The sequence below is a fragment of the Monopterus albus genome, unplaced genomic scaffold, assembly GCF_001952655.1.
Source record: "Monopterus albus unplaced genomic scaffold, M_albus_1.0 scaffold127.1, whole genome shotgun sequence".
Classification (NCBI taxonomy): Eukaryota; Metazoa; Chordata; class Actinopteri; order Synbranchiformes; family Synbranchidae; genus Monopterus; species Monopterus albus.
This window is the reverse complement of record NW_018128007.1, coordinates 2,245,250-2,262,062: the sequence shown is the minus strand read 5'-3', so window position 1 is coordinate 2,262,062 and position 16,813 is coordinate 2,245,250. Positions and strand designations below refer to the sequence as shown.

Sequence of the window (16,813 nt, the reverse complement as noted above, 5' to 3'; positions counted from 1 at the left end):
CACTGTGCAGCAGCCGCTTAGGCATTCCCCTGCAGGTGGTGGGCCCACGGGCGGACATTCCCATGTCCCTCGCTCGGGCTGAGCCCTGCCGAGCCCCGTGGGAAAAGGCCCGGCCACCAGGCGCTCACATTCGAGCCCCGGGCCCGGCTCCAGGGTGGGGCCCCAGTTGCGCCGTACTGTGCAACGTCACGGTCCTTGCTCTTAGTTTTTTCATAAGGGGTTTTTGAATAAACAATAAGCTATTAAACAATTAGAATAATTAAATCAGTCTGAAACTAGTGATTTCTACCAGTTCAAGGGTCATATTTATTGGAAACAGGGGAGACTGAGATGACATAATGAAGCCAGTTACAAGCAAAATTAATTTATTTACGTTGTCTACACAGGGAAAATTATTTGGATGAGAGACGTAATGCAAATGGTACATTTTTGAATCTTCTGATGAATGAATGAATGACCAAACAGCCTTTGTTATCGATGGTGGGAGATTGTTATTCTAGTTGAAAATTGAGCTAGATTCTAGATCTAAATTCTGGGGTTTAATCAGGAATATGGAGAAGGAGAGTAGCTATTGCTTGCTATAGGTTAGACTTTAAGTTGGGAACTAATAGCTAACAAATACAGTTTTCACGCACTTAGCTGTTAGCAGGAGTTAGACATTAGCTTTGGTGATTCCACATGGCCTCCTGGCCGTACGTGGAGAGAAGCACTGGTTTGGAGGCTTTTTGGGCCAGAGTCTAGCTGTGTCCAGCATTCTGGGATGGTCTCGAGCTGAGGACTCAGGACAAATTTGTCATCGCCAGATTTCAATGCGTAAAGGACAAGGGCCAAGCCTAAGCTGGATGACCAAGCTCTCTGATCCCTCAGACGGCACCGCATCAACAATCGTCACTCTTCTATAAGTGATATAACCACATGGGCTCAGGATGATTTTGGCTCACCTGTGTCAGGTACTACAATACGTAGTTACATCCATAAATGCTGCCTACAACTCTACTGTGGCAAAATGAAGACTCATGTCAACAGTGTCCAGAAGTCGACTGCTCTGGGCATCTGTATCTGGGATGGATTATCACACGGTGGAAACGTGCACTGTGGTCAGACCAATCGGTGTTTTGGGTTTTTTTTTTTTTTTGGAAGGAATGGATGCCGTGTGCTCCGGACCAAAGATGAAAAGGACCATCCAGAGTGTTACCAGCAACATGTCCCATAGCCAGGGTTTGTCATGGTCTGGGGTAGTATCAATGCCCTTAGCAAAGGTCATTCACACTTCTGTGATGGCTCCATTAATGCTGAACAGTACTCAGAGACTTTGGAGCAACATCTGCTCCCTTCAAGACCACATCTTTTCCAGGGACACCCATGCATAACAAGACCATGCAAAACCTCACACTGCCACATTACCAAGGCCTGGCTGTGGAGGAAAAGGGTGTGAGTGCTGGACTAGCCTGCCTGCAGTCCCCACCTGTCCCCAGTACAGAATGTGTGGAGCATTTTGAAACACAAGTTGTGTCAACGAAGACCCTTAAGACTTGTTTGCAAGAGGAATGGGACAAATTGACACCTGACACACTGAATCACTTGGTGTCCTCAGTCCCTAAACAGCTTTTAAGTGTTTAAAGCAGGGGTGGCCAATTCCAGTCCTCAAGGGCTGCTGTCCTGCTTGTTTTCCAACTATCCCTGCCTGACCTGCTGCTGATTACCTGGCTCAGGTGTGTTCAGCCAGTCAGAAGCTGGAAGATACCAATTCACTTGATCTTTCCTCACTCCACTTTCATCTAAGATGGAATTGACCGCCCCTGGTTTAAAGGAACAGCAGCATCACACTGTGGTAAATGCTTCACAACTTTTTTTTAAAATGTGTTGCAGCATCAGGATTGAAGTGAGGGTTTATTTTGAACAAAGAATAAAACTGATGTCACATCATACACTTTTTGTTTTCAATGTCACACAGAACACCGATGGTTTACACATCACTACTTTCAGCTTTAATTTAGATTTTACATACCATTCCAACTTTTTCTGATTTGGAGTTGTAATTGTAAATGCCATCTCAAGGCCCCCCAAAATGTAGAAATGGCGCTGTGCCAAACATGCACAGTAGCGTTCATTCCTGGTGGATCAGTCTGTGGCCCAGCACAGAGGAGAGGAGCGACTGAGACCTGCTGCCATTTACTGGGCTTTGATTCTGGCAAAGAGCCGTAGGTGCACCATGGTAGTATTAAAGAAACTGTTACTTTCTGTTTGAATCCATAATGTTTAGGCAGTGGTTTTTGGTGCCTGTAGCATACTACAGAGAGTGTGAGGAAATAAAGTGCTTTTGTTTTATTAAGTTACTGCCCTGTATTTAAACCTGTGTACTCTGCAAATAGTACAGCACAGTCTACACACAAACAGGCTGTATCATTGACCGTTACACTAGGAATACATTAGCAGTGATTAGATTAACTTTCTAAATGTCCCTGTTAAATCTTTCAGTGTTTATAGTTTTATTGTAACTTGTTAACCACGTGCTCCTACAGTGTAGTTTAGTTTAAAGTCTGGGTAAAGTAGAAGTGAATGTGTTCCGCCTTTTCCCACCACAGGAAAATGTCTTTTAAACCACCCAGCCAAATTTGAATGATGTTTAAAAAATTGCCAAGTATTGTCCCATCTATAAAGTAGGGTGAAAGGAGCATCATGTTTTGGGGCTGCCTCTGGACCTGGACAGCTGCTATCATAGAGGGGAAAATGAATTCTCTTATTTTATCAAGGCATCCTACAGAATAATGTCAGGGTGTCTGTCTACCAGCTGAAACTCAGTAATAGTTGATTGATGCAGCAGGACAGTGACCCTAAACATTAAAGGAAATCTATTACAGAATGGCTTCCAAGCAAGAACATCTTCTATTTAGAGTGACCCAGCCAGAGTCCAGACCTTGACCCAACACAGATGCTGAGGAGTGAACTCACTCAGGCTGAATGCAAGTTAGCAATGCCAGGCTAGCAGTCAAGCAGGGTGGTCTAGGAAAGCTGGTGGTGGAGCTGAGTTGAGATGCAGCATAAAAATGAGAATCATTGCGTGTGCATTCAGATCACAATGAAGAGGTCTGCTCACTGCCATAAAAACAGTGGCTTGTAAAATCCAGCTGTTCAGATTGGCCATGGCCAAGGAATGTCAGGATATTTGAGATTTGGTTTTCCTTCTCTATAAAAATGCAATTAAAGTCCTACTTGATGTTTATGCATTTCACTGGCTTGGAATGGTTCAAGTGAAAGAAGAAGTGGAACCAACCCAAGCCTACGAGAAGGTCGTGTGATTATTGGTTGAGTCGGTCTGCAGTCACTGTATTTGGGATTTTATGTCATGGCCTTAGTTTCGACATAAATCAGTCAAGGTACTAACCCTCAATAAAAGAGCATTAAGAAGGTAAGACAGGAGTGACATGAATACAACAAAACTTTACTTAGTTTGGCTTGTTTTTAAGTTTCTTTTTATTTAAAGCCCCCAGGTCTGCTCATTTTGCTTTCCAGCCATTCAATGTTTAATCTTGGGTTCCTCTAGATTAGCTCAGCCCCCTCAGATTGATAAAACCAGAGAACCTCTTCCTAAAAACGAGGGGATGAACACACACACACACACACACACACACCCACACACCTCTTGTTGCCAGTGTTGTTGCAAGTGGACAGTGCAGTAAACCTCAGCAGCATTAATTAATGTGAATGTCTTCTCCATAGAGGGTAAACAACGGTATATGTGCCAATGAAAAGAGATGTGTAACACTAAACAAAGCAGGAAACAGAATATTTTAACTGGCATAATTCAGACATAGTAACTTCTCCAGCCTTACAACAATTCTCTCTGACGTTACAGAAACAAGGCATTAACATGTAAACGCAAAGAAAATAGGCAGGTCTTTTTCACTGTAATGTGGTTAAGGTTGAGTACAGATGCTTGGTCAGTAACACACTACGGGAAGATGCTAATTGGTGTTTTAAGCAAAACAAATACCGTACTTTCCGAACTATAAGCTGCTACTTTTGTCGCTTCATGCCCACACCCTCATCATGAACAACACACGACGAAATGCATATGATGCAACTTTCAAGTTACAGGCGATCGATCTGGCTGTTGAAATATCTCATGTTACGACATGGACACCTGCGGCTATGTCCAAATTGTTTTTTCGTCTTCCCTTTAGTGGGTGCGGCTTATAGTCTGGACATTACGGTCCACTTAGGGCTTTACACTGAACTTGGATCACTGGGATCCTAGTGGTCAGTTATGACAATCGTCATTGTGGTATTTTGTGCCTGTATGGCTGCATTCAATTTCTATGAGACCCAAATCCATCCCACACCCCACCTTCCCCTGAGTTTTGAAGTGTGAACAAACCAAATCAGATGTTTTCACAGCAGATCAGGGCCACTTGTTATGTATATGCCATCCTAGATCCAATTCATATCCGATCTCGGAATATGCTATTTATGTCAGAATGGTCAGATTGGAAGCAGTTTGATTGAACCATAACACAAATAGTTGTTTTTCTTGTACATATGCAGGTCGCATTTCATTTATCTGCACATGTGATGGTTGAGCACCTCATTGGTGTTCACACGGGGGCTGGATGCATTTCACTTTAAACATGAATGTGAACCACCAATACAGAAAGATCAAATTGAGCATGTAATGTGAGTGCAGCCTGTTTGACTTATTACAGAGGCTTCTTTGACTTTGGTATACAGATGTCTTCTTATCAGCTAGTTCTCACTTCTCTATTTCAGCTATTTGATAGGAGAGGAAGGCTACTGTCTGACATCCATGCAGAGTGCCTTGGCCTATGTTGAGTCGCTGCACACAGGAGAAGCACAGCTTCCTGCAGACACGTCCACCTGAAAAAGGTAAAGGGGAGTCCATACTTGACTTGATTAAAAATTTATTGATATTGCTTTAAAGCAAGTTGAAGAACGAGACAAATGTAACTGATGAAAGCTAGACTGAAATGGCTGGTTTTCATTGATTAAAACTAAGAATTCAAATGACAATTTGACTAAATCTCAGTCGGTTTATGTGTGTTAAGACATCTTGGTCGAAAATGACTCCACGGTTCCTCACAGCAGGACTGGAGGCCAGGGCTATGCCATCTAGATCATCTTTGTGGTTAGACAGCAGATTTCTGAGGTTTTTAGGTCCAAATACAATAACTTCAGCTTTGTCAGAGTTTAGAAGTAAGAAATAGGACGTCCTGGCCTTCATTCTTTAAGGACATTATTTGAAGATTGATCATTTGAGCTGGTTCATCTGAGTTCACTGGTATCATTGGTAAATTTATGCTGTACTTCCTGATAATATTTCCTAAAGGGAGCATGTATAAAGTAAAGAGAACTGGGCCTAACACAGAGCCCTGCGGAACACAATTACTGACTTCAGTCTGCGCAGAAGATTAATCATTAACATGGACAAACTGGAATCTATCTGAAAAATAAGATTTGGATTCAGTTTGAGACAACTTTATTGTCCTTGAGGGGCAAATTGTTGTAAAGCCAGTAGCAATCACACCACAATCACAATAAACAACAAATAACATTCAACAATAAAAATCTACCACTAGTATGAAGCTACAACAAATGGTATGTAGTAACAGCTTTAATTACTGCATACTATTTGTTGTAGCTACATACTGTCAAAAGCAGCACTGAGATCTAAGAGGACAAGTATGGAGACAAGTCCTTTGTCCGAGGCTAGGAGAAGATCATTGTTGACTTTCACCAATGCAGTGTCTGTACTATGATGGACTCTAAATCCTGACTGAACATCCTCAAACAAATCATTCTTGTCACAAAACTGCTTTGCAGCAGCTTTTTCTAGGGTTTTAAAAATAAACGGGAGATTGAATATTGGTCTATAATTAGCTAGAACACCTGGGTCAGTTTTCTCTGTGGTGGATCGGGTCTTTAGAACACAGTGAAGCACAGACCACTCTTTGAGTAGTTTTTGCCAGTGATTATGAAGGGAGATGGAGGCATGGACGGTATGAGGCACGATCTAGACTGAGACTGTTGTGTTACACTGATGGATGAGTGCATCACTGAATGGCTTGTCTGGTGCCCAAGCTGATGTTTCCACACTCGGCCTGACAGGGTGTGATGACGCCGCGTGTTATAAAATGTGACATCTTCAACTGGCCCTCCCCGAAACTCCCAGTGACACAATGATTCCACTGAGCTCTACAGAGCATTCAGAGTATATCACACAGGAGGAACAGTGTCTGCTGTATACAATATTTGTACATGTATGACTTTAAGACATTTTAACACATCTTTTGGCCAAAGTCATTTCTAATAAGGCTGTTCTGTAAGTCATGCACCTTTACTTTAAGCCAGAGCTTTAGAAATCTTTTTAAAATGAGCCCTAATTTAGATTCTGCTTATTTTTGTTTCATATTTGAACAGAATATATACTGGCAGATCATAAAACCTGGACACACAAACCAGAGTAAAGACTTGTGACACAACTGAAGCAGATGCTTCCATGCTATACAGAGCATGACTGCTCACTGAATGAGGTCCAGTGAAGCATGTGCTATGGGCCATCTCGGTATCAGTCCAGCTGTGTACCCATGAGAGCACCTCAGCCTATTTTAAAATGGTCGTGTGGTTCCAGTGAATGTATTAAACATAAGCTTGTCAAAATAATAATAATAATGACCAGTGGCTGAATGTTGCTGTGGATATTTAGGTTTTTCAGAGGATGAATCCTGCTGTATTTGTTTTGATGTTCAGGATTTAAAGCAGCCCTTTGAATTTTTTTGTGTTCATGCCATCAGTATCATTTATAAGTCAGTCCACTGTGCAGACCTGCCCAGTAGGGTGTTGGGTTTTTAACCTGAAACTAGACCCTATCCAATGTGCTGTTTCCTTCAGTATGAGTAATGTTTGCTAAACACTAAAGTAGCGTGCAGTTAATGGAATTTACTGAGCCCTTTTAAACATATATACATAACTATACACATCAGTTTTTTTATTTATTAATTTTTAAATAAATACCTTCCGTAGGAACCAGTGGGCTTGGGAATTAACTAACTCGTTGGCTTTGGTCTGTTTTGTTGGACTTGTTGATGAAGCAAAACATAGCCAGACTGGTGCTTTAACAAAAGGCTAAATGCAAAATACAATTTTTTGAAAATATGTTTTCAGTAAAGTTTTCCGTTTTGTGTTGTAGGCTGCAGCAAACCCTCCCAAGTCGATTCCACATTCCCTGTTGCGCTGCAGAGAGGCAGGAGCTGCTCACCCCGTTGTGTTGTGCAGATGCATGTGACCTTGTACCAACACAGACCACCTGTACGTTTACCTGGAGGACTTTGTTTTGCTCTGTTTCCAACAGAGGACTAAACTGGTGCTGGTGAGTCATTTCTGCATGGGGCCAAACTAGGCTTCGCTGGGTCTTCAGTCTGTAAAGCATTTACTGGCACCGCATTGTTAAACTACTATAGATGACTAAGATTGGGTTTGTCTTAGAGGGGAAGTTTGGGCGTGTTGTGATTGGTTATATAAATGCTTATAAAGAAGATACCCACATATCCTTTACCAATATAGATACTGTTCCCCTTTCCTTCTGAAGACAAGTCAAACCTGTGAGAGGAGACATTTTAAAAACACACTACTGACGTTCTATATAGAGTGTGACTCAGCCAACCGTGTGTGCTCAAGCCCCACAGGGGGGTAAAACGTCCCCTGTTTCCCTATGGGACAGAGCAGTTATCAGAGATGCCATGCAGCAGTAGCAGTGACACTGAAGGAATCCGGGAATAACCGCTGTCGGGTGAGAAGTCTTGTTTGTAGCACATGTTGTCATTGTGTTTGTGTGCGACAGGATGTTTCATGTTTTGATTCGGCATACTGGACTGTGGTTGGGTTGTAGATACTGTAGAGAGTAACACTGTTGCATTTTCTTACTCTGGTCCACTTTTTAAGTGTGTGTGTGTGCGTGCGTGCGTGTGTGTGTGTGCGTGCGTGCGCCTGCAGGATAGATTGCAAGCCACAGTGACTGCAGGTATATGTGACCTGTATTGAGCCATGTGGATTTATGATAGTTTTTCTGCATCACACAGCAGTTGGTTTTTACCTCCTTCCCTGTATGCATTCATTTCCATTTTTACCTTTCCTCAGCCTAGGTTTTATACATTTCTCCCATTTCCCCACGCGCACCTTGACATCTGCAGTTGCACAATCATAGGATCGAAGCAAAAGTCCAACTCATATATTTGGAAATGAATTATGTATTGGTAGATTGAGGGGCTTAGAAAATATTATATATTATCTGTATGTTATTAAAGGGACTCATTACGTTGATGACCAGACCAGATTGGGCTTCTTTTTTCTTTGTGAGGTCCATTGAGGTTTTAAACACCTACAGACACCAGAGTGACCGAGGGTCTGGTGTTTCTGCATTTTTTTTACCCTGTTATTTGCAAATTACCGTTTACTAGAGTGACCCTTATCTAAAGCAATCTGTGATGTCTTTTTCCTTTTAGTCTTTTCAGGCAGCCATTGGTTTTGATCTTGGCATAGCATACAAATCAACTTGCATATTCTAGAAACTTTGGTTTGTATTGTTTGCTGCTGTGGTGCATTCCTCTGACTGACTCCAGCACGCAAGACCTGGAACGAGACGACGATGACAACGTCTCTTTAGACAAAAAGGGCTTATTTTTATGTGATCACCAACTTAATGTCCAGCAGGTTTAATTTCACTGAAGAACTGGTTTGTCATTTTATTGTCTGCTGTTTTCTGTTTTGTATGGGTCAGAGGTGGATTGTTGATGCTACTTGTATTTGGTCATGTTAACACCAAAAACGTGTTTTTCTGTGTAATAAAAAATGTGTGTATAATGACAGGATGCTGTGATATTTTCCAAAGTGGATTAAGCCACAACATGAATGTGAATGTTTTATTGTACATTATTAATACAGTAACAATGTTTAGAATACTGAGAAAGTGTTAAATGTTCACATACAGCACTGCTGGTTCAATCTTACGCATTGCCTTAAATTGGAAATGAAGCTGTGTTTAGTTATGACTGTAATTAGCACTGTAGCAGGACATTTCAAATGATGAACAGAAATATTGAATACTTTTGTAGAAGGTGGATTAATATTTTAGCTTCAAAATATGGATCTCTTTACCATATACTGGAAAATACAGCAGCTGGGAGAAGGAAGCCTTCAGATCTGAGAGACCTGGAGCTGCTGGCAAAAGAAGAGTAGTCCAAAACTCCAGTAGAGAGGTGGGAAAAACTCACTGATGGTTACAGGAAACGACTGTTTTGGGCTCATAAATGGTTTTTCCCTCGGTATAAAAACATTAATCCCTCTTGCCTCAGCCACTCCAGATTTTAATCAACAGCAGATGAACAATTTGGCTCCCACCTCTCAGATTTTGATCTGTTCTTCCTTCCTTATTACTATTGTTTCTGTATTCTAACAATAATCTGTTGTATAATCAGGTACAGGGTGTGGCAGAACATCTACAGATGTTTTCGTCAGGGGAGGGGAGGAGAGAAATTCAGAACATCATTTGGGGCGGCTGTGGCTCAGGAGGGTAGAGCAGGTTGTTTCCTAACCGGAGGGTTAGCAGTTTGATTCCCAGCTTGTCCAGTCAACATGTCGACGTGTCCTTGAGCAAGACACTGAACCCCCATTTGCTCCCGGTGATAACACCATGTGCTGTGTGAATCTGTGAGCGTTTCTGAGTGCAAATGGGTGAATGGCCAAGTAGTGGGAAAGTGCTTTGAGTGTGCTGTAAAGTGTACAAAAGTGCTGTACAAGTATAAGACCATTTACCATCATTGCCCCCCAGCAGCCCAAGCCTATAGCAGCATATAACTAAGGGAAGGCTCAGGGTCACCTGATCCAGCCCCAACTATAAGCTTTATCAAAAAGGAAAGTCTTAAATCCTATCTTAAAGGTAGAGAGGGTGTCTGGCTCCTGAACCGAGACTGGGAGTTGGTTCCATAGGAGAGGAGCTTAATACAGTATTGTTCAAAATAATAGCAGTACAATGTGACTAACCAGAATAATCCAGGTTTTTAGTATATTTTTTTATTGCTACATGGCAAACAAGTTACCAGTAGGTGCAGTAGATTCTCAGAAAGCAAACAAGACCCAGCATTCATGATATGCACGCTCTTAAGGCTGTGCAATTGGGCAATTAGTTGAAAGGGGTGTGTTCAAAAAAATAGCAGTGTGGCATTCAATCAGTGAGGTCATCAATTTTGTGAAATAACAGGTGTGAATCAGGTGGCCCCTATTTAAGGATGAAGCCAGCACTTGTTAAACATGCATTTGAAAGCCTGAGGAAAATGGGTCGTTCAAGACATTGTTCAGAAGAACAGCGTACTTTGATTAAAAAGTTGATTGGAGAGGGGAAAACCTATAAAGAGGTGCAAAAAATTATAGGCTGTTCAGCTAAAATGATCTCCAATGCCTTAAAATGGAGAGCAAAACCAGAGAGACGTGGAAGAAAACGGAAGACAACCATCAAAATGGATCGAAGAATAACCAGAATGGCAAAGGCCCAGCCAATGATCAGCTCCAGGATGATCAAAGACAGTCTGGAGTTACCTGTAAGTACTGTGACAGTTAGAAGACGTCTGTGTGAAGCTAATCTATTTTCAAGAATCCCCCGCAAAGTCCCTCTGTTAAAAAAAAGGCACGTGCAGAAGAGGTTACAATTTGCCAAAGAACACATCAACTGGCCTAAAGAGAAATGGAGGAACATTTTGTGGACTGATGAGAGTAAAATTGTTCTTTTTGGGTCCAAGGGCCACAGACAGTTTGTGAGATGACCCCCAAACTCTGAATTCAAGCCACAGTGAAGACAGTGAAGCATGGTGGTGCAAGCATCATGATATGGGCATGTTTCTCCTACTATGGTGTTGGGCCTATTTATCGCATACCAGGGATCATGGATCAGTTTGCATATGTCAAAATACTTGAAGAGGTCATGTTGCCTTATGCTGAAGAGGACATGCCCTTGAAATGGTTGTTTCAACAAGACAATGACCCCAAACACACTAGTAAATGAGCAAAGTCTTGGTTCCAAACCAACAAAATTAATGTTATGGAGTGGCCAGCCCAATCCCTGGACCTTAATCCAATCGAGAACTTGTGGGGTGATATCAAAAATGCTGTTTCTGAAGCAAAACCAAGAAATGTAAATGAATTGTGGAATGTTGTTAAAGAATCATGGAGTGTAATAACAGCTGAAAGGTGCCACAAGTTGGTTGACTCCATGCCACACAGATGTGAAGCAGTTATAACAAACTGTGGTCATACAACTAAATATTAGTTTAGTGATTCACAGGATTGCTAAATCCTAGAAACAAAAACGTTTGTACAACATAGTTTTGTGTTTGTACAGTCAACGGCAGACACTGCTATTTTTTTGAACACACCCCTTTCAACTAATTGCCCAATTGCACAGCCTTAAGAGCGTGCATATCATGAATGCTGGGTCTTGTTTGCCTTCTGAGAATCAACTGCACCTACTGGTAACTTGTTTGACATGTAGCAATAAAAAATATACTAAAAACCTGGATTATTCTGGTTAGTCATATTGTACTGCTATTATTTTGAACAATACTGTAGCTAAAGGCTCTGCCTCCCATTCTACTTCTGTGGACTCTAGGAACCACAAGTAAACCTGCACTCTGAGAGTGAAGTGCTCTGTTGGGATGATAAGACTCTACGAGATCTTTAAGATACGATGGAGTGATTTAAAGAATATACCCTTTATTAACATGCTAACTTTTGCTAATTACTAAACATGCAAAATACAGTTGAGGTTGATGGGAATGCAATTTGTTTTGCAGGTACCTTGTCATAAACCAAAGTACTGGTGAACTTAAACAGTCAGATCACCTGGGTGTTACAGTCCAACTGTCAAGATATTTCACACAAAACCATAAATGTCAACCTCATGCTGATGCTAAATGAAATGGTAGGGCCTCACCACAATGAGCATCATCTGGGAACCAAGAATGTCTGCGCAGAATTCTGTCTCAATGAATTCTGTAAAAAATCTGACTTGCCCATGGAACCACAGGAAAAGTAATTTGAACACTAGAGACACTGATCCTCGGGACACCATGGATTTATGAACCAAATTTTACTAAAAACAATGTTAACCTCATGGGGACACTAGAAGAAAAGTCCTAGATCACCAAGGTTCACACAGGAGTTGAGCTATTTCCGTCTGGACCAAAGTGGTGGACAGACAGACTGACATTGCCATCTGTACGCTCATACCGCTAGTGTTGTTAAAACTATTCACAAACCTCATTTTCCATTTGGCTTCTGTTCCTAAGCCAATGTTTCACTCAGTTTTCTCTCATTTCATTGATTCTGTTCACCCACACTTTCTCTCTCTTATTGTCAACCGTGAACATTGTTTAGAAGACAATGCCCTCTGATTCCTTCTTTAATAAAAGCCAGTTTTCGGTTTCTTTTAGAGGGTGAACATGACCGTTTGTGTCACCCTTTTCAGGGTGAGAAGAGAGAAAGTGGTGCCCAGCAGGTTCTCCCTTGCAGTTTAATTGTAAGTTGGTCTAATTGAGGTGTCAGCCGACAAGTTGAAGAGAAGAATTGTAATGGACTACCCCACCCCTCTGCCTTCTAGTCCAATCCCTGTCAACCAAATGTAGCCCAAATCTTTAGTACTTGCGCTTCACTGGCATGACAAAGTTACATTCTTGTTGTGGAAGCAAACACACTGTACAGTATACAGGACAACAATGAAAGAATATGACAGCAGTGGCCCCTCTAATACTGTAAGGCTGTGGCCACTTGTGTTTCCTTTATCTAAGAGACACGCTGCCCCAAATATTGTTAGTAAATAAAGGGGTCTGTAGGGGTCAGCACTAGTGCTTGTGGACGGGATAGAGTCATTCTGGGGGGATGTAAATGTGTCTAACACAACTACCCCAAAGATCAACCCACTTACTCTGTGCCATCTGCATTAAGTTTATTTCAGTGCTGCAGTGTCACATAGAGACAATTACCCTCATTCTTAACATGGCAGATAATGACAGATAATGCAATGAACATGCAAAACAAATAATGGAGAATGTCTTGTTTATTGGTTGTACAAGGCAAAGCATCACATATTTACAGAAAGCTTTCATTTTTACCTCATCAAAGCTTGACCAAGGCTAAAAGCCATCGAGCAGTTTCTGACGTGTTCATTGTACAGTGTCAGTGACTCTTACTCTTCCGAGCCATGGCCTCGATCTGTAGGTATGCTTCAAGCAAACCGATTGTTTGTGCTTAGACAGAACAAAAAGGGTATCTACAGCACCACTGGTGGTCAAAACTACACATGGTGCCTTTAATTCAAAGGTTGCAGATCTATACAATCAGGTCATCTACTGTACAACAGAGCACCCTGTTCTTCAGTGACCAATTGTTTAAATGCCTGTGGGGAGCTCAGCCAACTTGGCTGTACTGTCTGTAGTCATATCCCTCCTCCCTGTACCTCAGTGTCGCTCTGTCCAGTGGTTTGGATTTAAGATGTCTATTCTTTTGCCAAGTGTATTTTGCAGATCCAGGGGAAAAGTAGTGTTACATTGGGTATCATGTCTTCCAGTGCTGTAGAAGACAACAAAACTGTGTGATAATGTTTGTGTAGAAACAGGTAACAATGAGAAGGGGAGTACCACAGTTTGTTTTTTACAGATACACAAACAGCACATGCAGAGTAAACAGTTGATTGATGTGAGAACAGGTAACAGGATATACAGTATAAGCTGACGCAACATACAATACAACTGTGCAACGACTGGGTTCAAAGTTGTAGGAGAAGAAAACAAACGGAGCAAAGACACCGTCTGGAGAGTTCTGAATTTTCAGGTCTAGAGGCTCCTCTCCAGAAGGGCAGATTTCAAGTCTGCAGGACAGTTGACCATTAAGACGGCGTGGGAGGTGGCTCGTCTTTCCACAAGGGCGGCGACACCCTGGCCCAGGTCCAGGTGGTTCAGGTAACCAGGTACAATGCGCTCTGGAGTGGCTAAACCCGGGGTTGTCTTTCCCCTGGTACAATGCGCTCGGGAGTGGCTACCCCGGTGTTGATCTCCCCCTGCCGGGACCAACCAATAAAGAAAGAGAGGGAGGATGAGAGGGGATAGGGTACATGCACAGGAAGGTTAGAAAGAAGCAGGAAAGCCAAGGGAAAACAGTACATCAAGGATAAGAATGAGGGACAACATGGGGTTGGGGAAGAAGATGGTGATTCATCAGTTCATCTGCTTTGACTGTGACAATATAAGTTTGATCTCGGTCCAGAAAACGTTTCACCCATGAATCATATTCTAGGGTAATTCAGGTTTATTGTACACTTGAGTCTTATTCTTTAAAATGTTGGTCATTGCTCACAATCACACCAACGTGACCTGATACGACTTTAATAAGGCCCAACCAGACATGAGTGGTCAACCTAGTAGTCTTTGTTTCAGAAGCCCTGTGTCTGTACAGAGCTGTAGGTACTAATGGGTTCTACTGGTATTAGTGTTGCATCAGAGACTGTGTTCTTCACTGCAGAATGAACATTAATAACACAGAGGATTTTCATTTTAATTATTTCCATGCAGACAGTAGATTATAACATGCTTATAGTGTTTTAGAGCTTACAGGTGCAAATGAATTGAGTCAGCCCTTTCAAAATAAAAAGGTGTGAGCTTTGAAGCACTTGGGAAAAGCCCTCTGGACTCACAGTTAGTGACATGTTTTACATTTCAGCTGTGTATGAGAATAAAAAGAAGAGGTGGTGTTTATATCAACAGGAGTATTAAACCATGGTTGAGCAGAAAATGGAAGGTTTGCCGCCTACAGAAACTGAGCTAGATGTGTGGCAAACATGGTGGATAACAGAGTTATGTGGTGTCTTTTTTAAAAACACCTGTAACCTGTCTTGTGGCTGTTGAGGTTCAGAGTCTCAAAATGGTTAAAACATGATGTAGAGAGGAAAGCCAACAGACATAAAGATGTTTAGCCCAGAACTTCTAAGCCAATTTAATAACTACTGTATTTAAGCCTTGTTTTATCTTGCAAATGTCATGTTGTTGATGCAGAGTCCCTGGATGCTCTGTGAGAAAAACAAACTTGAAAATGAATCTGAGGAACTTTATTATCTCGTGCTGTGTTGGGGGAACTAAATGAGCAGGTCTGAAGTAAGGCTGAAGTCCTCTATCAGCTTTGGTACTTTGTAAATCGAAGTATTTCTGTGTAATCCCTTCAAAGTCTCACCTGGTTGAGTTTGCAGGGCACCTCGGGGTACTCGTCTTGTAGCACCTGGCAGAAGGCTAGGGTGCTGGCAGCTCCCACTGTCAGGAAGCCTGTACCGGGCATCAGCAGCTTGACGCCTGCTCCACCTGTGACACAGCAGCAGGCCATAAAACTATACAAGGACTCTGGTCGTCATAATGATTATCTTTATAGTAACAATGAATCAGGAGAATGTCTGTAATGTGAACGAAACTACATACTGTGTTGAAACAACAGATAATTATCACATGGCTCTTCAGCTGCCCTCAGCTTTGCCAAGTTGTTTAGTGTCTTTCGGCTCATTGTTTTGGTGTTCTGGCACTTTACTTTACTATTAGTATTCAGGTTCACTACACCTTTTAACCACTTTTCCAACAGCGGCAGGCAGTTGTTTTCAATAACAAAGCCCTGATAAACTCACCGTACACCACTGTGCAGAAGCTGCTCTGCGTCTGCTTCATGTGTAAATATGGAGCAGTTTGATAAAACATTCATCATGTTAACATCATAAGGTAAGTTAGGAATAATGTGCCTGTTGTTTTGCTGTTCGCAAATGGTCAATAGGGACGAAATAAAGTAATATAGACTTTACAAATATTTTTTATTACTAGTACAAAGCCTGAACGACTGGTTAGGGAATCTCACACGACCCTTTGTATTTAGCTCATGACAAGTGCATCTTATGCCACATTGTATATATTTGACAGAGGCTGTGCTACAGTATTAGCAGAAACAAATGGCTACAGGATTCACCTGTTATGAATGTGTAGGTACAGTCAGAGCCATCCCTCACCAAGGGGAAGAAGGCCTTCCATGACACAAATGTGCTGAAAAGTAATGTCTCAATTACCTGGTGAGTTGAAGACATGAGAAAAATCGTTTCATTGTTTTAGGAACAGCCTCTACAACAAAATTCAGACAAGACATAACAGGAGAACTCTCACACACAGCTACTACAAAGACTACTCTTCTTACAACCACCTTTATTGCCACCACTACCGAAAGTAATAAGATCAATATATATTGTTATCCCCTCCTTGAACCGCCACCTTATTGTGGTGGAGGGGTTTGAGTACCCGAGTGATCCTAGGAGCTATGTTGTCGGGGGCTATATGTCCCTGGTAGGGTCTCCCAAGGCAAACAGGTCCTGGGTGACGGGTCAGACTAAGAGTGGTTCAAAAGCCCTTTATGAATAGATTAAAATCAAGGACCGTGACGTCGCCCGGCAAGGTCCCCTGGGAGGGGTGCTGGAAAAGGCCCCGACTGGGGACTCCGTTGTTCTACTGGGGGACTTCAACGCCCACGTGGGCAGCGACAGTGACACCTGGAGGGGCGTGATTGGGAGGAACGAGTCCGAGTGGACCATATTCTCCACCTCCATTGTCGATGCGGCCGTTCGGAGCTGTGGGCATAAGGTCTCTGGTGCCTGTCGTGGTGGCAATCCCCGAACCTGGCGGTGGACACCGGAAGTAAGGGATGCCGTCAAGCTGAAGAAGGAGTCCTTTCGAGCCTG

At 42.3% G+C, this 16,813-nt stretch overlaps 2 protein-coding genes across 2 annotated transcripts in view; one reads left to right on the top strand and one right to left on the bottom strand.

Moving 5' to 3' along the window:
- Positions 1 to 8,686, top strand: part of vps9d1 (VPS9 domain containing 1) — a 53,426-nt gene extending 44,740 nt beyond the window's left edge. Inside the window, exons 17-18 of the mRNA XM_020612691.1 lie at positions 4,768 to 4,884; positions 7,205 to 8,686. Of these exons, the coding sequence (XP_020468347.1) occupies positions 4,768 to 4,879 (112 nt within the window). The 3' untranslated portion in view covers positions 4,880 to 4,884; positions 7,205 to 8,686. The remainder of the gene's footprint in view (positions 1 to 4,767; positions 4,885 to 7,204) is intronic.
- A 5,206-nt stretch (positions 8,687 to 13,892) lies between these two features.
- Positions 13,893 to 16,813, bottom strand: part of LOC109967295 (uncharacterized) — an 11,537-nt gene continuing 8,616 nt past the window's right edge. Inside the window, 3 exon segments of the mRNA XM_074527661.1 lie at positions 13,893 to 14,056; positions 15,270 to 15,407; positions 16,054 to 16,150. Coding sequence (XP_074383762.1) covers positions 13,893 to 14,056; positions 15,270 to 15,407; positions 16,054 to 16,150 — 399 coding nt within the window.